The following is a 25,247-nucleotide window of genomic DNA, read 5'->3' as shown; positions in this document are numbered from 1 at the left end:
GCTGTAAACTTTCTTCAGTATAAACTATTGTTGAAAAGCTACTGTTGTGCCCTTATTACCCTCTTCTACTATTAGACTGGTTTCTGTGAAAGTCCTAAAGTCACTTTTGACAAACCATCTAGATAGCCAGGATATGTTTAGTTAGTTGTTAGACTGAGCAAACTTTGACACAGATTAGGGTGTGTTTATAGGAAATATCCAGTTAAGTCTGCTGTTTAGGGCTAGCTGCTAATAGGAGCATAAACCGTATCCGAAGTTTATCACTTATATACTGAGTGTCATCAGCTTTTGTCAACTTTAATCTTATACCATGCTTAAATATCTAAGTTAATTGATATTTTAATTAGACAAAATTAATGTTTGGGTGCTAATATTTCTAATTACTGAGTATATAACGTGCTGTATAAAATATCAAAACTATAAATGATAGCTTTTGGTCATTGGAAAGTTTCCTTCAATTCATATAGGGGAAAATCAAGTTATCCTTCCACTGTCTCAAAATTGTTTAAAACCTTTGTTTGTTTTAGCTTGATGAAAAGGAAAGTAGACGTCTGTTCCAGCAAATCCTTTCTGGTGTGGATTACTGTCACAGGCATATGGTAGTACATAGAGATCTGAAGCCTGAAAATGTGCTGCTTGATGCACACATGAATGCCAAGATAGCTGATTTTGGTAAGCATTGCTATTTTATATCTGATCACATTTCTGGTGTTATTTAGGTCCTGTTAATTTAGATCCTGGCCCGACCGCAGGACCTCTCTCACTTTTCTCACTGCTGGCAGTTTGCAAAGTTCAGGTCAAAACAGTTTCTAATTGCTAAATGTAGTCTTTACGAGTGGCTACAGTTGCAAACCCAAAACAACCACCTTCGAAGCAGAGCTCTTGCCTCTCTTTCTTTCATCACAGCTTTTGCTAAAGTCTCCACTTCCATAGTTTTTTCTCCTTGGCCGGGTGCTGCTGACAAGTCACCATCGACTTGGACTGGAGTGGGGAGGTTGGTGCAATGCCCTGGCTGCGGAATTCACCCTAAGGCAGCTCAAAACCGCTAACTGCAGTGTCTCTGAGACAAGGAAAAACAAATGAAAAGAGAACCAAAAAAACCCTCCACTTAAGCAAAGTCCAAACAGCCAGCAAAGCAAAAACCATGCGGCAAAAGGGGGCAAACTGCTTGTTCCAACAGACTCTAAAAGCTCCCTCAAAACACCCCCGCCCCCATTCTGTTCCTGGCTGCACTGCTGGTTCTTAAAGACACAGCTTAATATTTTCTCTGATAATGCTAAGTAGACTTAGTTCCCCACCTTGCCACTTCAAAACTGACTCTCTGATTGTTTCTTTATCTATAAAATGCAGATGCTTAGCTCTCTTTTAAGTACAGTGCAGGGAAAGTTCATCATATTTAAGAACTACATTGCTCTAGTAAAATACACTACTTCTAAGAAACTGCTCTAATTTCACTTTAAAAGCTCTACAGATGTGACTGAAAAATGTAATTAAAGCATAAAAGGTAAAATAAGAACATTTTTGCAAATTCCTGTGCTTTTAGCTATATAACTGCTGTGAGAAACAGAGCTTACTCTTTGAAATTTTTAAAAGTTTAATAAGGGATAAAAGGGACAATATCCAGCGCTGGGGTGTTTGGCAATATGCCAAAAACATACCTGGCTTAAAACAATGTTCTTATATACTGTTACATTACATGCATTATATGTATATTCATGAGCATTTATACATTATTTAAACAGTCTTGTGAGTTTAGATGTTTCAGGAATTCTTTTGCTTGGTTTTAACCTTTGACTTGTCTGCATGCCATCCTGTAGATTAAATCAGTATATTTTATTTTTTCTCATGGTTCCATCTTGTTGTTTTTACACTCTCTGATAACGAAGACTCAGTAAATTCTTCTCTTGGTGCTCCTGTTTTTGTCACTGTTATCTTATCATTCAGATAAGATAGTCCACAAATGTGAGAAACAACATAATTATTTTACACCATTCTCTGAGTTAGTTACATTAATAAAAGCATTTTAACATTACATAGTCTTTATTTTAATATTATGCTAAGGCCTGAGATATATTTATCATGCTACTATTTATATAAGCTATATGGTGCATACATAAACTGACAGATTATACTATACCAAAAAGCAGTTAAAAGAAATTATGAATTGTACCACATCAAAATCTTTGTGATTAATAATAACATGCAGAAGCTAACACACAAATGCGAAAGCCAATACTATATCGTAATTTATAACAGCTGCCTAAGTAATCAGAAGCTTAATTGTTTATACTAGCTATTTAACGCAGCTGCTGTGAGGACTGGTAGCAAGTTCTTGGTGTCTAAATTGTGGCAAGGCTGTGTGCACTCCTGAGTTCCCTTATTCTATATAACCTCTTAAAAAATTTTAGGCAATTCTTTGGTAGCATCTTCCTCTTTGGCATTTAGAAGAGAATATGGTTTTTAAGACACTTTTGTGTTAATGACCAGAATCCTATATTACTATGTTGCTCTCTCCTTTAGAGCAGCTTTGTTCTCTATCATGCTTGTGTAATCCAGAATGGATTCGTTTTTGTCTTGGAATTAATATGTTTTTGAACATTCCTAGGTTGTGTGCAATAATGGATTGATGTTACTCAAGTTTCTGGTAAACTAAATGCAGGATCGTGTGTTGTTCTCATATAAAAATTTCAATCACTCCAAACAATTTTGCCTCCTTACTGAGATAAATTAGTTAACTTTCTAATTTGAATTACCAGTGATCTTTTCTAGTGTAAAATCACTTTGCTCTGTGAATCTTTAGTAGTTATTCTTATATACTTTCAGGTCTATCAAATATGATGTCAGATGGAGAATTTTTAAGAACAAGCTGTGGTTCCCCTAACTATGCTGCACCAGAAGTAATTTCAGGAAGGTAGTTTCTTTTCTACTGGATACATGTATGAGCTTCTTTTCTATTGGGTGCATATGTGCATGTACTTCAGTCATTTTGCTGCTTAATTCTAAAGGCTACAAAATAGTGTAATGCACAAGCTTTACACTAAGAAATTGTGAGCTGAACTCTTAATTGCCTTGATAATTTTTTATAAATATTTAAGACTTTGACCGAGCTTTGAACAGTTTTTGTAAGGTGGAGGTGATGTCTGATGTCCCAAATACAGTGTGTACAGTGTCCCTGAATTGGTTTAAAAAATCTCATTTACAGCTCAGATCTTGCAAGTAGAGGTACAGATAGAAATACAGGCAAAGTATACTGTGAAGTTGAGTAGCAGTGAAATATCTGCCGTAGAATCTATATTCAGTCTGAATTTACTCAGTGATTGTCAAATATGCTGCTTTCAGCTCACTACCCTAATATCTTTTGCTGACTGGAGGCCAAATGTATGTTTTATTCATGCAGTAGCATAGAAGATGTGGCAAGTTCTGCTATGTGGACTTGTCTTAAACTTCTTAGCCTCCAAGGCTTGGAGGCTAGATGACTACATAGATTGCACTCAAATAGTGACAGCGATGTATAACATGGGCTTTCTTGGTAGTAGCTGCAAGTTTCTTTCAGTTTGCCATTATCTTAAATTGTATCTGTGGATTATTTTTATGCAATAGAGAGGAAAACAAAGTACTTTTCTAGTTTCTGTTACATATGTGAAGAGGAAAGACACGAGTTCAAGGCATAGTACTGAATGGTATAGTGAGTGCAGATTAGTTGTCCAAAGTTCATATACTCTTGATTAACATGATACAATTTAAGAATGTAGAAAAAAAATCTATTTAAATGTATTAAGCACAAATTGCTAATATTTAACTTTTTTTCCCAGATTATATGCAGGTCCAGAAGTAGATATTTGGAGCAGTGGAGTTATTCTCTATGCTTTGTTATGTGGAACACTTCCATTTGATGATGATCATGTGCCAACCCTTTTTAAGAAGATATGTGATGGTATCTTTTATACCCCTCAATACCTGAATCCATCTGTATCTAGTCTTCTGAAACACATGCTGCAAGTAGATCCAATGAAGAGAGCAACAATCAGAAACATTAGGTAAAATGTTAACTGATATCTGATCAGAGGAGGCTGGAATGTTAATTTTAATGAAAATATGCAGAACAAAGAAATAATTTATATAGCTTGTCCCTGGTTTATAGTCTGAGATGAAAAATTCAACTTCTGTTTTTTTGGCTTTAGCTCTGGCTCTGATCTCCTGTGGCCAATGAAGTATCTACTGGTGGTCAGAGTAGAACAAATATATATGTTGCATATAAAAATTCTGTGAAATTCTACATTTAAGAGTGCTAAATCAAGCCTGTTTACCTGAAGAATGGTTTGCAAAAACTGTACGGTATTGACTTCTCTGGGCAAGAAAAATATTTGCTGATTTGAACTGCTGTTTTGTATGGCAAATGTCTGAGGGGAAGTTATGACTCTTTAACCTGATAACTATTGCTTTTATTAATATTTCTGCAGACTCAGCAAAATAATCTATTGAGGTTGAATATTCCATGTATAAGATGGCACTCACTATTCTAGCTTGAAAACCCTGCCACGAACCTGTATATGAGTGACAATTGCTACATAGAATACTGATAAGTTTAAGACTGCAGATAGAGATAGACATCATGGACTCCAGATTTCAAGATAGAATTATGGAGAGGGTGACCACTTTTTGACAAGTGAACAGTGGGTAGAATTAAAAAAAAGGTAGCTTCATGCAATAGCAGAGTTAGGTATTCCTGTTTTATTTGTAAGAAGCTCTAAGGAGAGAGCTCTGAAATACTACCTTAGTGAAGATGCTTCCTCATTTAGGAATGGAAGTTTTTAAGTTAGCAATGTTTTTGTTCTTTCAGTAAAACAAAAAATGTGTTACATATATCCCTTACTACTTCATTAAAATGGAAAGTAGTTTCATAGAATGTTAAACGGTTGGAAGGGACTTAAAGATCATCTAATTTCAACCCCCCTGTCATGGGCAGGGATACCTTCCACTAGACCAGGTTGCTTAATATTGGCAATGGAGAGACAGGGACATCTGAACTTGGATCAGAAGCCGATTTTTATTGAGAATAAAAAGTGTTTATATAGGGTTGACTTGTATGACACTTATATAGGGTTCTATTTTTGGTAACAATTTCCTATTGGTTACACATTCTTCATGACATCTGTTACCTGGTAATCATTATCTTATCGCAAAGTTTCACAACATATCTCTTGGTCACTTTTACACCAGAGATCTGTGTCTGTCTCTCCTATGGTTTCTGCTTGATCAGGCCTAAGATATCAGGCTCCTTTATCAGTTCCATTGTACTCTCTCTTACTGTCTATACCTCCCCCTTTCCTTTCAACTAAAAATACACTCAAGTGACTTGTCTATTAGTTTTTTCACACACTGTAAAATACAAGGAATAACCATAACAATACATAATATAATGCCTAATACATATAAGCCTATTTTAACTAAATTTCTTATCCATCCACCAAGTCCCCAATCCCCCAGAAGTCTACCTAGCCAATCAAATCCATCATCTACTTGCAGTTTGTTTACACCCTCTTTCAGGGCTTGAATGCTTGCATGGATTGATTGAGAGTGGTCGGACAGCTTCATGCAACATATTCCATTGAATTCCTCACATCCATGTCCTTGTGCTAAAAGCAAAAAAATTATCGCTGCCCTAATTTGCAATGTAGCATGTCTAATAGAATCGACATCAGCTAAAAGTCCTGTTAATGCTAAGGACATAGCATTAGTTTGTCTAGCTAGCCAATAACCTAATTTGTTAAGTAATCCTAAAACTTTTCTTGCTGCTACACCAGGGGGAAAAACGATGCTGCCCATTGCTGTCCTTTATACCAAAAATCAAACCGGTCATCACAATCTTTGTCAAAAGCATGTAAGGTTCGCTTAACTTTAGAGGGATATTTATGCTGAAAAATTGGTATGTGAGGTTGTGGTTGGAGACAGACAAACAACACGAACTCCCCCAAGATCATGAGACAAACAGCAGCGGTTTATTATGGAAGACTTTATATGGGGGGTTTGAAAGTCCCGTGTTAAAACAGCTGATTGACTGAGATCTCTCTCTGCCCAGATCTCTGGCCAGTGGTGTGCCTGCATCTAAGCTTGAACAGGGTTGGCTGAGGGTCCCTTGTATAGGTTTGAATCCAACCTATTGTACTGTGACAATTACTCCTTTCCTTTTTAATAAAAAATGTAAAATGTTGTCTGTTATCCTACCTGCAAGGGCCCTTTGCAGACAGGGTGACAGAAGACAGCATGGGTCTAATTTGAATGAGGTTTTCCACCGGATTTGACAAACCTAGCTCCCCTCAGCCAGCGATCTGTCCCACGTACCACTGGAGTTGTAGCACTCACTTCCAGGAGCTGTTAGGCGAGATCACAATCCTTCAGGCTAACATGCCAAAGGTTAACTACTTATAGGTACAAGTTACAACTTAACTCTAACACTAAGAAACCATTTAACCCATAGAACCATTAGAAAAACCCAATTATCAGAAAAACAGTTTGTAAACAGAAAAACAATCTGTAAACAAAGAAAGTCCTTAAATGAACTGTCACTTCAATAGTCCCAGATTTCCATGAGGTAGATAAACAAGTTGTTTCCATCACTGTTCCACACATGGCTCCACAATGTTTGTTGACAGGCTGTCACGATCCACTAGTACAAGCAGGGGTCGTGATGGTTCGTTAACTGATCTCAGAGTGCAAAAACAACACAGAGGGGATTTCAGTATTAATCAAAACAAATGCACCTTTTATTGAGTACCCACAGCAAATGCAATAGAAGGATTAGAAAGGAGATAAAGGATAGAGAGAGAGAGAGAAAGAGGGGAGGAATAGCTACCAACAGAGAGACGAAATCCTCGTGGTCCAGCCAACAGATCCGTCTTGTTGCGTTGGGGAGAATCTCAAAGTCTTGGTTAACTCAGGGGTCTATTATAGTCCTCTGACAAGGGGGGGAATAGGTAAAAGACAATGGAGAAATAAGTCTATTGAAAAACGGGTACAGACAGTCCATGTTCCGAAGCAGGGCAAGTCAATTTCAGCAGTGAGCGGGACCCATTGTTCTTGGTCCAGAGAACACATCTGCAGGCAACACTTTGCAAACATCCCACTTCAGTCAGGCCAGTGCCCCTGTGTTGGAATTATAAGGGTCTCAGTCTCAGTCCTTGGGAGGGGCCTTCAATCCTCCATCCATCATGGTGGTCGTCAGGCAGATGAGGGATTTTCTGTGGGGGATCACCAAAGTTACCCTAGAAAGTCAGACTTTCTCCAAAGCGGGTGGCATCTGGCCAAGAGGTGGGGAAATTCATGGGCTATTGTGATGAGCGGGTAGCGTGAAGCAGGTGTAAGACTGTGGTGACACAGCAAGCACACCTGCAAACAATCGCTTGGTGAGCATCTACCTCAACCAGGCCAGAACTCCAGTCACGGTCTTCAGGGTCTTAGTCTCTGTCCTTGTGACAGTCGTGGGGCAAAAGAGGGAAACTTCGGACCATCTCTTACACAGGCCGTCGGGAGGATGCTGCTTGTGGGCTCAGGCAGGACGTAGGGCAGGACAGACCATATTAGGTCTTTGATCACTTACTACCTGAGTCCAGTACATTTGGGGCTGTCTTTGAAATGTCCCCTGTGGTATGGACTGGTGCGACCAGTTTACCTTCACACGGCCTTGTTGTCCACATCTGTAGCAATGGGGAGTTTGTTTAACAGCAGCTGTAATAGTATTAGCTAACATATCCATGTTGTGAGATCCAGTCACAACCTTAGGACATGCATTTATCATATCCTCTAGGGATGGATTCTCTTTAGGTAATGCATCTATTATCTTTCTACAGTCTTCATTTGCATTATCTTGTGCTAACTGTAGTATTAATTGGCTCCTTGCTTTTCTGTTTGCTATCTGTTTTTTCATAGCATCTTGCAATTGTTCTATGAACCGCATATATAGTTTGTTGGGGTTTTATCTTATACTTGAATAACTTTGGGTAGACACAGACATATTTGTACTTTTTGTTAGAGCTCGCATTGCTAAGTCCTTTGCTTGGGCTAGGATTAAGGGGTCCAGGCGTGCTTGGGTTTGTGGGTCTTCCATGGGGGGCAGTCCCATAAGTTGAGAAATCCCTGACCCAAAACATGGGTCCTGCTGCGAAGCTCTTGAATTTTGCAGTCCCTGGTCTTCTGCATAAGACATCCAGGCTGATTCAAACATCATATATTGCACTGCAGTACAGAGTAATTTTGCAATTTGCTTCGTATCATAGGGGGTTAATTCACTAGCAGTTATAAATCAAAGCCTATTTGCAACAGCAGGTGACCCTAACCTGTGTTTAACAGCCAGTTGGCATAGCTCTGAAAGGATTTGCCAATTAAAGGGCACGTATTTGTCGGGTGTTGTCCCATTACCTAATACAACTGGGAATGCTGCAATTGCTCCCCCTCTCACTGCTAGTCCTCTGATGATGGTGAATACATGGGTACAAAAATTAGTTCAGCCCCCTCTATATCCCCACATTCTATCGCTTTTTGTTTTACCTCCATCCAGAAGATTACCAGGTCACGAGTGGGGATGGTTTCTGCTCGGAACATCAGAGAGGCTGGAGCTGTTGTCGGCAGGGTTGCAAGGGCTTCTTCGGGTTGTTAGAACTTTGGCTGTAGGTGTGATGGTGCAATGGCAGCGACACGTGCTGGGCTAGGAGCATCGTAGTGCTGGGACTTCCTGGTTTCGGTGCATTTCCGGGTGTGATGTAGTGCCAACATCCAGGCATTTCTAGTGACATCATCTCGGGCCCCATCCCTGTGTTGCAGCAGCAGGCATGACCAGCAGAGCTGGGACTGTGAGCGCAGTTTGTGGGCTGAGCCAATCAGCTCCAGGCAGGGACGGTCCAGGCATTTCCATGGTGATGATGGGCGTGGGCAGCTCCGGTGGTGAGGGAGTGATCCCGGGAGCCGCATGGAGCTGCGTCATGGTCACAGGATGCTCAGCCAAGATGGCGGTGTGGTCTGACCCAGCACATCAGCCCCATGGCGTGGACACTGGGTGCTCTAGTGCTGCACAGCACCCCCACAGCGTGGGCACAGGGCGTTCTGGCACCACACTGCATCCCCGTGGCGCGGGCACAGGGTGTTCCAGCACTGCCCAGCATCTTGCACGGGCGCACCTTCGCTGCTTGCTGTGGTTCCGCCTGCTGCTGGGGCCCCACTGGCCACCGCAGAATTGCTGCCACTCTGAGCTCTGCCGCCCCCCTCTGTTGCACAGTGGAAACACGCTGAGGCCCTGCCACGTGGAGCGATCGCACAATCTGGCTCGTTGTTGCCTGACGCAGTTTGTCCGTGCACCGGAGCACTGCCACATGTGGGGGTTGTGGAAAGTGGCTTGCCAGGGTACGGTGCTGGTGCAGGGGGCACATTCAGGGTGACGCAGCCGCACAGGATGGCAGAGCCCCACAGGGTGACCATTTCATCCAGCCACATCATCTGTGGGCTTGGAAGGGTGCCCAACTCCCCCACTAACGCCTCTGGTGCCCACTCCTCACCATGTGCCCCGGTATTTAACAGTCTCATCTATGGGAATTAATCATGCCAATTCCATTTTCTTCATGGTGGAAAAAAGCCCCTTCTAAATTCACGTAACTCGGTTTTATACAGTTTTACAGACCTCATGTGTGACTCCAATTGGTTGGTAGCTTTCTTGCCAATTACTTTTATTGGTTAGTAACAAGTTGTTATCCTGTATTGACTGGTCACTCAAACCCCCAGTGTGTACATGCAGGAAAAGTTGTTTGTGAGAGATAGTTTTCATTTTTCTAACGGTGTAAAAACAATTCATAGAGGTGGCTAGTTGTTTTTTCACGAAGGAATAGATTGTTATGCTAACGAACTGCTCACACCAGGATTGCTTTCACATGGGAACTTGCAAAGTGCTAGCTTCCCTTAGAAGAAATGACAGGCTAACAGAGCAGGCCTGATATTATGAGGCCTTTTTCTTATAATTTTTCCACTTTACTGCAATGCTCATCAAATCTAAAATAAGTTTCCGGGGCTTTATAAGTTTTATTGGGCTTTCATCACCTCTGGAAGCTGCTTGAATTATAAATTGGCCAGTTTGCGCCCAAGTATTCAAATCAAGGGCAGCCTCTTTAGTTGTGTCCAATCCGTGGTTCTTAGCCCACGTTATTAAAGCTAATGATGCCTCTTCATCATAATCGATGTCCCATTCCTCAAGAAGTTTCCATACCTTCATAACTGGATGATCCTGCACAGAGACAAAGCCACGATTTCTTCGGTGGGGTTTTTCTTCTATTTTTCAGCTTTTTCAGCTTCTCTGGCTCCTATGCCATTTGGGGTTTTTTTTTCAGCTCTTCCAGCTTCTCTGGCTCCTATGCTGCTTTTGTCTCCCCTGCACAGTACACAGAGATGGCTGTGTCCTCACACAGGAGCACCACGTGTTACGTGAGGTCATGGTCAGAGACAGACAAATGACATGAACTCTCGGAAGATCATGAGACAAACAGCAGTGGTTTATTATGGAAGACTCTTTATACGGGGGTTTGAAAGTCCCGTGTTAAAACAGCTGATGGGTTGAGATCTCTCCCCGCTTAGATCTCTGGCCAGTGGTGTGCCTGCATCTAAGCTTGAACAGGGTTGGCTGAGGGTCCTCTATATAGGTTTGAATCCAACCTATCGTACCGTACCGTGACAAAAAAATCACAGACGTGTTTGGGGTTAAAAGGGATAATTGCCCAAGGCTACATGGTCTTCCTTTTATTATGCAATGGGATGGCAGGCCAAGCCAAATCCCCACAAATTAAAAATACTCCAGGAGGTAAAAGTAATGGAGCATTGGTTGAGCAAGAAATAATCCTGGATGTATAATTACACCATGCGCTCGCATTTTTATACACAGGTTCATGAGGGGAAACAGCCCAAGCCTTAGACTGATTTTTCCCAGAATAATTAAACCTTTTACAAAGATCCATTTTCACTGAGCCCAGAAGTTCTAACTCTTGAGGCTCAAGGGACACCAGGGAAAATAAGGGGTCCATTGATCCCAGGCATGATTGCTGTTTTGCAACATTGTATTTGCCTGACTCAGGCAAGGCCAATTGTCTAAGGGCAGAGCAGCAAGGCACGTTGAAAAAGGATTATCAGGGGATGCAGTGGCCAAACACAACATATCTTGTCCTGTAACATTCACCAAGGTTACCCAAACATCTGTTTTAGGTTGGTTAACAGGCCATGTCTGAGCACTAGAAACAATTCCCAGTAAATACCATAGTATTCAGGAAGTCATAATTTATCCTTATTCTCAGTAGGAATAAGCCACTGGTTTGGAGTAATTTCCAATTGTTCAGGTAGATCAAACTTATACCCACACACTAATCATTGAATTTGTGTGTTATTTCTGCTGCTTCTCGTTGGATCACATTGACAGCAAGCACCTTGCCTTTTATGAGATGTGCAGTACCACAGTATCCCATATTCAACACATTTGCATAGGTCAAACAGGTGCTGATGTGGCGAGGTCCTGTTCACAAGGATTCTCCTCTGATGTTGGTGTTAAAGGTGAATCTTCTGGTGATGCAGTCAAAGGTTCTGTAAACAGCTTCACATTCTTTGCTGGAATCCACTTGGGACCATTCTCTGTGGAGACACAAGCAAAACCTCTACCCCAGGTGACCAAAGGATAAGGCCCCAATATTTTACTGGATTCTGGATCCTTCACTAAAACAGGGGGTTTTTCCTTTTGTTGCAATTGTAAATTACAATTAAAATGTCGAAAAATCGGTGGGTTGGGGTCCATCAAAGAACAATGCAAAGAGTTGAAAACATAAAGGGCTTTCTGTAGTCTCTCGGCAGGGATGCCATCTCCGGTTCCCCCTTCTGTTGACTTAAGAGATGCTTGAGGGAGCCATAAGCCTGTTCAATGATAGATTGGCCTGTTGGGGAATGAGGAATACTTGTTTTGTGCATAATTCCCCACAAGGCAGAAATGGTAGTAACTTGATGGGAAGTATAAGCTGGTCCATTGTCTGTCCTTACTTCAGATGGTATACCAAGAGATGCAAAAACAGCAGTGAAGTGTCTACAGACATCTTTAGCTGTTGCCCTTGAATGGGCTGATGCAAAAAGAGCACCAAAAAAGATATCAATAGAAGAATGAATGTATTTTAAGCGACCAAATTCAGAAAAATGGGTAAAGTCGGACTGCCAGATTTGAAGGCTCTGAAGCCCTCTGGGATTAGGACCTCCTGCAACAGAGGGAAAAGAACACCTTTGGCGATTGGGACAAACAGCAATAATTGCTGAAGCTTGGGCTTTGGTAATGACAATGTGTCAAAGCAAAGCAGCAGCATTTTGGTGAAAAAAAGAATGGCTCAATTTAGCCTGTTCTATCTTATTAGGTAGAACAGTTTGTAGTACAGGCATTGTTCAAAGGTCAGCTTGCCTGTTCCCTTCAGCCAAAAATCCAGGAAGGTCTATATGCAATCGAATATGCATAACAAAGTAAGGAGACGTTCTATTTTATAAGAAAAAAACAAGGAGCTGCAACCAATTAAAAAGTTGTGAATTTTCAACCTCTCTGATGCCTCTGCTCTCATCACGATTCCTGCACCATAAGCTGAATCTGTAACCACATTAAAAGGAACAGAAAATTTTTGAAAAGCTCTGACAACAGCAGCAAGTTCAACAATTTGGGGGGACCCCTCAATTGTGGATACATCTGCTCTCCAGTCACTAGAAGAGGGATCTCTCCATATTACCACTGATTTATGAGAGCGACCAGAACCATCTATGAATACTGTTAAAGCTTGAAGTGGAACCTCACTCTTCTTTGGTTTTTCTATCAATTGAAACAGAGGTATTAAAAGCTTATGTTTTGGAGGATGTATTGAGATTTGTCCACTGAATTCGGCAAAGGCCATCCGAACATCCTCTGATTCCTGAAATATCCAATTCTAATTAAAGGTGGTAAGAGGTAGGAAAATAGTGGAAAATTCCACTCCCTCAAGAGAAGTGAGTCTTTGTCAGACCTTAACAACTAATTGGGCCATCATTTCATGTTGAGTACTGATGGTTTTGGTCATTTGGTCTGGTAAAAAAAATCCATTCAATGATAAGCAAAGGGTCTGGTGCCTTGGAGTCTCATTGATAAATCAAAGTGTGGGGCCTTTTTGCTGGACGCAAAATTATTAAAAAGAAAGGCAGTTCAGATGCCCAGTGTTCAGCTTGTTGGCGTACTAAGGCATCAGATATGCATTGCAGCACCTGCTGAGCTTGTAAAGTTTTGTAAAGTTACCTAGGTGATAAAAGGTCTGAGTCTTATTTTAGCAATTCAAAGGACAGCTCTGCATTTGAAATTCCTAACAAGGAGCGCACCCAGTTGATTGCTCCCAAAAGTTTTTGCACATCATGTAAGGTGCGAATGTTTATCTGAATTTGCAGAGCTTGGGGGGAAATTGAATGGACTCCAATGTGCCACCGCAAATACCTCCATGGGAGGTGTTTTTGTACCTTTTCGGGAGCTATGCAAAGCCCTGCCTGATTTACAGCTTATGTGACAAGGGCTAAGGTTTTCTCCATGACTTCCTGTTCTTCAGCTGCTACAAGAACATATGATGATAAAAAAGAATATTAGGCATTTGTTGACGAACATGTTTGAGGACCTTAGCAACATATCACTGGCAAATAGTACAGGAGTTTTTCATGCCTTTAAGTAAAACAACCCAGTGCTATCACTGTAAGGGAACCTGCATGTTTGTGGTTAAAACTGAAAAGGCAAATTTAGGAGCATCATCAGGATGTAAAGGAATATAAAAAAATCAATCTTTTAAATCAATAACAGTCAAGTGCCAGTTTTGGGGGATCGTGGTAGGAGGTGGGAGACCAGGCTGTAATGCCCCCATGTCCTCCATAGCTGCGTTAATTTTTTGAAGATCATGGAGTAAACGCCACTTGCCAGTTTGTTTTTTGATAACAAACACAGAAGAATTCCAAGGACTGGTAGAAGGGACAATATGTCCTTTCTGGAGTTGTTGTTGGACCAACTCCATTAATGCACACAGTTTTTGCAATGGTAGGGACCATTGATCCACCCAAACTGGATTTTCTGTTTTTCAGGTTGGTTTTAAAGTGTTTTGTGCTTCAATGGCCCCCATTAAAAATCTGATTGAATTCTAAAGTTCCATTGGTAGAGAACATCCCTCCCCCATAGCACCATCGGCACTGGTAACACAAATGATTTGACTGAGGTGAGGTGTCCCTCAGGGCCTTTGATCTATATCAAGTGCCAGCTTTGATACCTGTAGCTGCTCCCTCCAATGCCTGAAAGTGCCTGAGGCACTTCAGCAAGGGACCATTGTGAGGGCCATTTAGCTTGAGAGATAACTGTAACATCAGCCCCTGTGTCTATGAGACTGACAAGTGTTATCTCTTGTCCATTTAATGTCAGGGTACATCGGCATGTGGGGCATTGTTCTAATATAGGTTGTACCCAGCATACTTGGGTGTCCCAGTAGACTCAAATTCCCCTTATAGCATTATGTCTGTGAATGGTATGCTCATGGTTTGGGGAAGTAAAATCAATTGAACTATTCGAGTTCCTTGGGGAATGGTGCAAGGTGGTTGAGGTGTCCAGGCCATAATCATAATTTCATAGTCAGAGTCAGAGTCTATAACCCCAGAGAGAACAAACAGCCCCATCAAAGAGGTGGATGACTAACCTAAAAGCAATGCATGCATACGCTGCCCTGGTGGTCCAAAAACTCCTGTGGGAAGCAAATGAACAGATGAATCAAGTAACGTTACTGTGATGGAGGTTGCCAGGTCCAGTCCAGTGCTTCCTGGTGTGGCGGGTTGTAAATCGGCAACGGTCCGGCAAAGGCTGCTTGTGGCAGTGGCTGGGCTGAGGCTTGCTGTGTTCTGCTCTGAGGCATCCACTGGGGCATTTGTGTCTGTGCGCGGTGCCACCCCGTTCTTCAGCTCCAGTTTCCTGATATCGGATGCCCTTCAAAATCATACTTGGAATGACATTGATTAGCATAATGCCTTCCTTTATGGCACTGAGGGCAAATACTGTGAGCTTTGGATCTGGCCTCCCCCTTTTGGAAACAGTCCTTTTTCAAATGCCCAGATTTTTTGCACCCGAAGCATGTTTGTGGGTCCCCTGGCATAATCTTCAAAGCTGCAAAGGCATTAGCTATACCAGCCCCCACAGCCTCATAAGTAACTGTTGCTGTATGCTGAAGTGTGCCGAGGCAATTACATGCCTCAATCATTTCCAGCAGGGTGGGTTCCTCCTTAGGCAAGGACTTAAGCAGTTTTTTACAGTCCTCATTAGCATTTTCAACAGCTAATTTTAAAAGCAACACCTCTCTGACAATGTCATTCTCAATTTGTCTTTCACAAGCTTGTTTTAAGCCGTCAATAAATTGCATATAAGATTCATCTGGTCCTTGCTTTACAGTAGTAAATACTTTTTGGGGGGTCGCAGCATTGGGAACCTTTAAAAATGTGATACACGCAGCTTCAGTAATGCCCTCAAGGGCTTCTCTAGGAATGCGGGCTTGCCCCACAGGGTCTGAGTGAGCCCCTTCCCCAGCCAGGTGGTCAATCATGAGGGCTGTGATATTCTGGTTTGTATGCCCTACATACCTTACAAGCAAAACTTCTAACCCCTTCTTCCACTAAGCATCAAAAATAGCATACTGAGTTGGGGTTAATAATACTTTCGCCAGTCCCTTTAAATCATGAGGGGGTCATAGGATGAGTTGACAATGTAGACTGTTAAAGATTAACAAAATAGAGAGACCCTAGCCCGTGTTCTGTAGCCGTGTGGCGTAGTCCCTTAATTTCCGAATAGCGAGGGGTTCCCACTGTGGGTTGTTTCCCCTGGTGCCGCAAAGCCTGACCGGCGTGACTATTTTTGCTGCGATATCAAAATCTCCCTCCTTAAGAGCCTTTTTCTTTAACCGCATCCAGTTATCATGAGGGTCAAGAGGGAATAGATCAGTCTCATAATCTGAAGGTCCCAGATCGATGGGGTCCCTGTCCTCCTCACTGCTAGAGCCGCAAGTAGCAATCTAGGCTGTTAACAACCGTGAGACAGGATGCCTTCCCCTCCTTTATCTGGGCAGAGGGGAGGTTGATGGCTGCAGCCACTCTTCAGTATGAGGGGCACCAGTTTCAAGTGGGTAGGGAGAGTCAGAGTGGGGTAGGAGGCCAGCGGTATCTGCAGAGGATACAGCCTGAGACTGCTCTTGCTTTTTCAATGTCTCAAAAATCATTCTCCAGGATGGGAGCATACACATTGCCAGCTTGTGTCCTGTAGTGGCTAAATCATAGAGCTTAACTCCCACATCATCCCAAACAGCACTTGTAAAAATAGTGGAGTCAGCGATGTCAGAACGTTTAACAGCCACCCATTTTAGAATGAGTTTCAAGTCAGCTTTGGCAAGGACTTGACATGTTTTACAAGCAAAGCAAGCATTAGTTTAAAAACGCCTCTTTCTTTAGACATGCTTTGTCCCATGTTCCCCCTGGCTCACCTCCTTCTTCGTGGAGAGATTATTTTGGGCCCGCTCCTGGTTCTTGCACTAGCACTTCCAGTTCTGAGGGGCTCGCTGACTGCAGCCAGATAGGCTGGTTCTTGCTCCTCACACGGGGCTACCAATTATTGGCGATGGAGAGACAGGGACATCTGAACTTGAATCAGAAGCCGATTTTTATTGAGAATACAAAGTATTTATATAGGGTTGACTTGTATGACACTTATATAGGGTTCTATTTTTGGTAACAATTTCCTGTTGGTTACACATGACATCCGTTACCTGGTAATCATTATCTTATCACAAAGTTTCACAACATGTCTCTTGGTCACTTCTACACCAGAGATCTGTGTCTGTCTCTCCTATGGTTTCTGCTCAATCAGGCCTAAGATATCAGGCTCCTTTATCAGTTCCACTGTACTCTCTGTCTTACTCTCTATAGCTCAAGGCCTTATCCAACCTGGCCTTGAACACTTCCAGGGATGGGGCATCCACAACCTCCTGGGCAACCTGTCCCAGTGCCTGACCACCCACACAATAAAGAATTTCTTCCTAATATCTAACCTAAGTTTCCCCTCTTTCAATTTGTACCCATTACTCCTTGTCCTATCACTACAGTTCTGAACAAAGAGTCCCTCTCTGGCTTCCCTGTAGGCTCCTTCAGATAGGGGAAGGTGCTATGAGTTCTCCAGGCTGAACAGCCCAAACTTTCTCAGCCTGTCTTCATAGAGAAGGTGCTCCAATCCTCTTATCAAGTTAGTCTCCCTTCTCTGGACTTGCTCCAACAAATCCATGTCCTTATGTTGGGGACACCAGACCTGAATGCAGTACTCCAGGTAGGGTCTCACAAGAGCAGAACAGAGGGGGAGAATCACCTCCCTCACCCTGCTGGCCATGCTCCTTTGGATGAAGCCCAGGATTCCATTGGCTTTCTGGGCTGTGAGTGCTGACTGCCAGCTCATGGTGAATTTTTCATTAGTTATCACCCCCAAGTCCTTCTCTGCAGAGCTGCTCTCAATCACTTCTCTGCCCAACCTGTAGGTGTACCTGGTATTTCTTTGACCCAGGTGTAGGACTTGGCACTTTGTTTTGTTGAACTTGATGAGGTTTACACAGGCCCACTTCTCAAGCGTGTCAAAGTCCCTCTAGATGGCATCCTTTCTCTCCATTGTGTCAACTGCACCACACAGCTCGATGGTGTCAGCAAATTTGCTGGGGGTGCCCTCAATCCCACTGTCCATGTTGTCGACAAAGATGTTGAACAGTATTGGCCCCAGTACCCACCCCTGAGGGACACCACTCATCACTGGTCTCCATGTGGACAATGAGCTGTTGACCCCAACTCTTTGCATGCAACCAGCCAGCTCTTTATCCACCGAGTGGGCCATCCATCAAATCCATGTCTCTCCAATTTGGAGACAAGGATGTCATGCGGGACAGTGTCAAACACTTTGCACAAGTCCAGGCAGATGATGCCAGTTGCTCTTCCCTATCTACCAATGCTGTAGCCCTGTCACAGAAGGTCACCAAATTTGTCAGGCATGATTTCCCTTTTATAAAGCCATTTTGGCTGTTAACAATCACCTCTGTTTTCCATGTGCCTTAGCATAATTTCCAGGAGAATCTGCTCCATGATCTTGCCTGGCACAGAGGTGAGACTGACTGGGCTGTAGTACCCTGGGTCTTCTGCTTTCCCCTTTTTAAAAATGGGAATTGCATTTCCTTTTTTCCAGTCCTTGGGAAGTTCACCTGACTGCCACGATTTTTCAAAAATGATGGATAGTGGCTTAGCAACTTTCTCTGCCAGCTCCCTCAGGACCCATGAATGAATCTCATTGGGTCCCATGGACTTGTGCACATTCAGGTTCTTTACATAGTCTTGAACCTGATATTTTTCTACAGTAGGCTTAGGGTCTTCATTCTCCCACTCCCTTGCTTAACTTGGGGGGGTGTGGCTGGAGCACTTGCTGTTGAAGACTGAGGCATAGAAGTCATTGAGAAGCCTTGCAGAAATCAAAGCACTGAGAACTGAACATTGTAAAACTTAAGCTAAGTTCCTATCCCTTCATCTAAGTCATGTTAAATAAGTCCAAAAGAGAAGTGATATGAAAAAAGATGTTGAAAATTGTTGACTACAGAGCATGGATGGATTTTTGAATCCTAAACAATTTTGTCTTGTTAGCTATGAAACATCATCTCAGTTTAAAAGATAAAATTTTGACTTTAATTGACTCCCTTAATTTTTCTAGTGGTATGTGCATGCAAAGAAAGAGGCCCACTGTAACAAATAGTGACAAAATATTCAGTTATTCAGCTAGAGCTGTGCTTTATAATCATATAGGAAAAACTTTTTCTACTTCTAAGTTAATTGCTTTCATATGATGCAAGTACATTTTGCTCAATTCAGTTGTGCTGAGGCATGTTCTCAGGCTCATACTGACTAGAGCTTGATCAATATAACTGCTCTTAAATCTGTAGCAATTCTTTATGCTCTAGAATAGAATACTTATAAAATTAGCATCATATCGTATCCTATGACTAGTTAAACAGCTTACTCTAGGCACACAAAATTATTTATTTTTGTATGATTGGGCAACCTAAGTATTTGGTTCCTTCTATATATTTCCTTTTCACTCTTAGCCTATGGATACACTAGTAAAGAGGTACAGATCAACTCTTCTGTAGCCTTCCCTCAACTCTTTAAGGCTTGAAGAGACAGCAGGGGTTTTCTGAATGGAAAACTCATAGGCAGCTTGTTGGGGGTGGGGAGCATGTGACTTCAGTGTTCAAACATCTACTAAAAAAAAATATTCAGTATCAAGATTTCTTTAATTTGTTAAGTATTCTTATGTATGTACTTGGGGAGGGACAACTTTGATTGGGTGGCATATATATTTCAGTTGAAAATATCTCAAAACTAAAATTATTTTTCTTTTTACTACCTCTAACTACAAACCCAAGGCCAAAACCACATCTATTTATATAAAAAGCTGGTTGACTTATACAAAGATATTATTCAAAATCAGGTAGTTGAAACCCTTAGAAGAAAGAGGCATTTTTCAGTCTCCTGCAAAATGTCTAGCAAAATCTTGTGAAGGAGATGATTACTTTTCACTATGTACTGTTGTGTTGCACAGAAGGGGACTTGTATTGACAACTGTTGATCTTTTTTGTATAGACTAAGAATAATTTTATTTTAAAAATAATTTAATAATAAAAATGCTTACTTTGCATATATATACTCAGATTTTATTTTTAAATCTAGACAACATGAATGGTTTAAGCAGGACCTTCCCAAGTACCTGTTTCCTGAAGACCCGTCATATAGTTCTACCATGATTGATGATGAAGCCTTAAAAGAAGTGTGTGAGAAGTTTGAATGCGCTGAAGAAGAAGTGCTAAGTTTTCTGTACAGCCAAAATCATCAGGATCCTTTAGTGGTTGCTTATCACCTCATTATAGATAATAGGAGAATAATGAATGAGGCCAAAGACTTCTACTTGGCTACGAGCCCACCGGATTTTTTTCTTGATGATCACAATCTGTCTCGACCTCATCCTGAAAGAGTGCCATTCTTAGAAGCTGAAGCACCACGTCCCCGCCATACTCTTGATGAGCTGAATCCACAGAAGTCAAAACACCAAGGTGTAAGAAGAGCCAAGTGGCACTTGGGAATACGGAGTCAGAGTAGACCAAATGATATCATGTCTGAAGTTTGTCGAGCAATCAAACAACTGGATTATGAATGGAAGGTAAAGAATAAAGGGTCTTTACAGCAGACAACAGTACATTTTTTTTGAGCTGTGTAATAACATGGCCTTGAAGTATGAAACTGTCTTCTCCTGTGCTGTGGAAAATAGTCTTCTATGCCTGTACTGACTACTTGTGTTTGCTGTGCAGGAACGGTTTGGGGAGGAAGGCTATTTATGCTGGCAGGAATAATCTTGCTAACGTGTTTAATCTTTCTACTGGGGCTCTGGAAATACGTTGAGTAGGGTGTTTTGTTTGAGGGTTTTTTGGTGTGTTTTTGTTGGTAATAAAAACTCCATCAGGTAAACCTGAAATCACTTAATAACATCAGTGACTTGAAATAAGAAAAACTATGTGCAGTGCTTCTAAAACAGTTCTAGTTACTAAGTCAAATCTCTTGTGTACTAGGTTGTAAATCCATATTATCTGCGTGTTCGAAGCAAGAATCCAGTGACAAGTGCATATTCCAAAATGAGTCTACAGTTGTATCAGGTGGATAGCAGGACGTACTTACTGGACTTCCGTAGCATTGATGGTATGTAAAGACTTATATAAGTCAATGGACTTGTAACGGGAATAGTATTAAATGCAAACATGTCTTAACTTACTTGTTTATAAGTGATGTGTTGTCCTTTATTAGTTTAAGCCAAGCTAGATCTGCATTAATGTTTCTTTATTCCTTCCTTGTCTAGTGTTCCTATGATCAGATGGTTAGCTGTTTCATTCCTTAAATAATCACTTTTTAGCTATATCAACTCTCAAACTGCTCCATTTTGTGTCTGCACCAGCACTAATATTGCTGGTGCAAAAGGGGAAGGATTGTTGAAGGTGAGTTTTGAATCAACCTAAACTGGTTTTGTGGCCTCACCCCCAAATTTAAACTTTAATTTAGATCTGAAGTAAGTATGGGAACATATTTTCCTAGTGAAGATAAAGTTTGGCATTTAGGCATGCAAATTTAACTTTAGCTGTGCATTGCTGTACTGCATCTGGCTGAGATGGATTTAACTTTCTTCATTGTAGCTGGTATGGTGCTGTGGTTTTGATCTGACTAAAACAGTGTTCTGGCTATTGCTGAACAGTACTTGCATAGTATCTAGTCTTTCTGTTTTCTCACTGTGGTGCACCCAATGAGTAGGCTGGGGGTGAATAAGAAGTTTTATGGGGACATAACCTAAACTGCTGACCTGGCTTGATCAAAGTGATGTCATGCTATATGATGTCATGCTTAGCAAAAAATCTGAGTAGATGGGAGTTTGGGGAAGGTAGCTATTGTTCGGAGACTGGCTGGGTGTTAGGATGCTTATAGGAGGTGGCATGTGGTTGCCTTTGCATGACTTTTTTTTGTTTCTTCCTTCATCTTAGTAAGCTCTTTATCTATGAGTTTTCTTACTTTTGTCTTTCCAATTCTCCTCCTCCATTGCACTAAGGGTAGGGTAGAGTGAATGAAGGGCTGGCTGGGGATTTAGCTGTCAACAAAGTCCAACCCAACAATGCTAGGAGTAGACAAAATTTAAGATGGGCATACACTTTCAGTAAGTGAAGTCTTGAAAGCAGTTGGACAGATCTGTAGAAAAAACTTTTATAGAGTGACAATATCACAGCATACAACTCTGTTGTGGTTTAAGCCCAGCTGGGAACTAAGCCTTACACAGCTGCTCCTTCACTTTCCCCTGGTAGAATGGGGGAGACAATCAAAAGGGTAAAACTGAGAAAACTCATGGGTTTAGATAGAGACAGTTTAATACAGAAAGCAAAAGCCACATGTGCAAGCAAATCAAAACAAGAAATTTGGTCGCTCCTTCCCATGGGCAGGCAGGTGTTCAGCCATTTCCATCATGCATAACAGTTACTTGGGAAGACAAATGCCATCACTCCAAACATCCCCCACTTCCTTCTTCCCTCAGCTTTATATGCTGAGCATGATGTCATATGGTCTGGAATATCCCTTTCATCAGTTGGAGTCAGATGTCCCAGCTGTGTTCCCTCCCAACTTCTCGTGCATCCCCAGCCTACTTACTGGCAGGGCGGTATGAGAAGCAGAAAAGTCCTTGATGCTGTGTAAGCTCTGCTTAGCAATAACAAAAACATCCCTGTATTTTCACACACTGTTTCAGCACAAATCCAAACCATAGTCCTGTGCTAGTTACTAGGAAAAAAATTACCCATTCCAGTGAAAACCAGCCCAAACTGCAAGTCATACCTTCCTGAAAATGGAGGAGCAAGTATAGACTGGCCGTAATGCTTGTTTAAGAGCATAGTAGACTAAAGCAATTTATAGCCAATAGTGTACATGATATGCCTAGGAAAACCTGTAATGGAAAAAGGATTTACTGGAACATGGCTGGATTACAGTACAGGATGGCTACGGCTGAGTCTCATGGCAGTTTAACCTGATCTGACTTGGCAATGCAATTCTTGCCTTGTCCCTTCTAACCATACAAGTGCTTGCTCAGATCTAGTAGTATTTGATACAGGGCATTAATCCCTTTCCTGCACTGACCTCTACTGTAGCATAAGACAAATGCCATTTCTGCTGAAGGGGAGATGACTGCTTAGAGCCATGCAGCTGGGGCAGCTGCAGTCCTGGCCTCAACTCTTGAGGAAATACAAGCCGAGGGCATGGATTTGGCATCTCTCTTCCAACAGTAAAGCTGATCTGACTTGGCCTCCACCACAGCTAGCCATTCTCTATCCCTCTTGCAAACTGTAGTTTAACATAGCTTTGATGTGAACACTCAATGTCTTCTGTGTTCACTAACTTCTCTTAGAAATAACTTTTTCTGGTGACAGGTGCAGGTCAAAACTAATGTTGAGTATTTAAAGTAAGAATAGAGATACTTCAGCAGAAAATTACCTTCAGTATGAGGTAGAAATGCTTCCATCTTAGAAGTAAACTGTTGCAGCCCAAATGCATATTAAAGAGAAAAACTTCCAAAAATGAAGGATGTAGATGCTAGCATTTAATGTATCAATGAATTATAAGGAAATACAAAGTATGAATAACCAAATAGAAAGAAAGCAAATAAAATACTATCAAAAAGCATCTACATAATGTTCAAATTGTTATTTAATTTAACCTTTTGATGCTGTCACGTTTCTGTTTTAAGTTTAAGCTAAATCTATTTGACTATTAGCTGCTGAAACTACTTCATGAAAAATGTGGTGAGTGCTGGTCTAAACTAGATGAGATAGTCCTGGAGCACAGTTCAAAGCACAAGAATAATTTGCATAAGGACATTTAATTCTGTTGATAGATGTGTAAGCTTTAATTTTGTATTGACTACATACAGTTGCAAAAGCTGTTTATGTATTAATCAACATTTAAGAAAATCAAGACTGGAAGTGTGAAAAAGGGAAGTTTGCTGTTCTTATGATTAATTTTCCTCTTCTCTCCAATTGTCCCCCAGATGAAATTGCTGAAGCAAAATCTGGGACTGCAACTCCACAGAGATCAGGTTCTGCGAGCAACTGTAGATCCTGTCAAAAAGATTCAGATGGCGATGCACAGGGAAAATCTGAAGATATGTCCCTTACACCATCAGCAACCTCTTTGATTGATTCTTCTAAGGCTGAATTAATTCCAAGACCAGGGAGTCATACAATAGAATTCTTTGAGATGTGTGCAAATCTTATTAAAATACTTGCACAATAAGTTCAAAAGTGGGCTTATTTTTTTTACAGCAATAAGCATGCCTAAATCATAGTCAGATGCTTCCAGTTATAATCAAGTTAAATTAACTAAGGTGCTGAAAAAACTAGCCACAGAATGCAATTTTCAGGGGGATTGGAATGATTATAGTCCATTATGTATATTATTTTGAAGCTGGAGTGAATTCTGATTGTCCACTGTCCAATAGCATAATACAGGTATAGGAAGTTGTGCCCTTGGGGCAGTGTTCATAACACTTTACACTGATTGCACATTAGAATTCAAATATTTAAGTTATGCTGGCCTTCTCGCTTTTTTCACTGATAATACATACATCTAATGCACTGTAAGTAAATGTAGTTCAATGACTTAAGTATGGCTTGATCAGCATCTATAGTTGTGCCTTAGTTGATCAGAATTGTCAACATCTAACAGTAATATATTAAAACTGCTGTTTCTTCCCTCTTATTTGACATTAAATGATAAAGAATAGTTTAATGCATTATAATATTCTACTTTTAATAACAGATAAATACGATTAAATTCATGCAAATCCAGCCAGGTGAAAATATATGTAGGGGGTTTGTAATGCACTAAGGGTGAAATTCTGTGGGCTGTAAGTAGAACAATTCAGGTCACAGCAGTGGTGAGAGGTTTAATGCTGAGAAGACTTGGCACCCTGTGGGCTGAAACAAAATGTGGTTCTGTGAAGGAGAACTGTCAGAAGGTTCCTGATCTGTGCAGATTTAGTAACTCATATCTTAGTGTGGTAGCAGCACAGCAGTTCCCCATTGCTACTGCAGGCTGAGAATCCTGTTACTTATAAACACATGCATGTAGTTAAAAGCACAGCTTAATGGCCTCTTGCATGCTATTCCAGAATCTAAAATTTTCACTTTTAAAAATATGTTCATGCTTTGATACAGCTGTTTTATATCATATGCTACCTTGCCATATATTTTATAGAATTCACATTGCAGTTGAAAATACATATATAGGTTTAGGTTTTTCAAAGCAGCTTTTATAGTGAACTCTGCCATTTAAATTGTGGCGTTAATAGTCCAACTTTTCATTTGAACATTTAAAACTGATCACGACAGCTTATCATATAATCATAGAATGGTTTGGGTTGGAAGGGACCTTAAAGATTACCTGCTTCTAACTCCCTGCCATGGGCAGGGACACCTTCCACTAGACCAGGTTACTTGTAACCCTATCCAACCTGGCCTTGAACACTTCCAGGGATGGAGTGTCCACAACCTCTCTGGGCAACCTGTGCTGGGGCCTCA

General features: G+C 41.3%; 1 protein-coding gene across 1 annotated transcript in view; it reads left to right on the top strand.

The window, feature by feature from the left end:
• The window catches only part of LOC129133642 (5'-AMP-activated protein kinase catalytic subunit alpha-1-like), a 65,533-nt gene extending 41,483 nt beyond the window's left edge, over positions 1-24,050 (top strand). Inside the window, exons 4-9 of the mRNA XM_054653271.2 lie at positions 528-672; positions 2,824-2,911; positions 3,813-4,037; positions 19,822-20,308; positions 20,715-20,841; positions 23,717-24,050. Of these exons, the coding sequence (XP_054509246.1) occupies positions 528-672; positions 2,824-2,911; positions 3,813-4,037; positions 19,822-20,308; positions 20,715-20,841; positions 23,717-23,961 (1,317 nt within the window). The 3' untranslated portion in view covers positions 23,962-24,050. The remainder of the gene's footprint in view (positions 1-527; positions 673-2,823; positions 2,912-3,812; positions 4,038-19,821; positions 20,309-20,714; positions 20,842-23,716) is intronic.
• The last annotated feature ends 1,197 nt before the right edge of the window (positions 24,051-25,247 follow it).

The sequence above is a fragment of the Agelaius phoeniceus genome, chromosome W, assembly GCF_051311805.1.
Source record: "Agelaius phoeniceus isolate bAgePho1 chromosome W, bAgePho1.hap1, whole genome shotgun sequence".
NCBI classification, from domain to species: domain Eukaryota; kingdom Metazoa; phylum Chordata; class Aves; order Passeriformes; family Icteridae; genus Agelaius; species Agelaius phoeniceus.
Note: the sequence above shows the minus strand (reverse complement) of the source record. Positions and strands in the feature narration are given on the sequence as shown.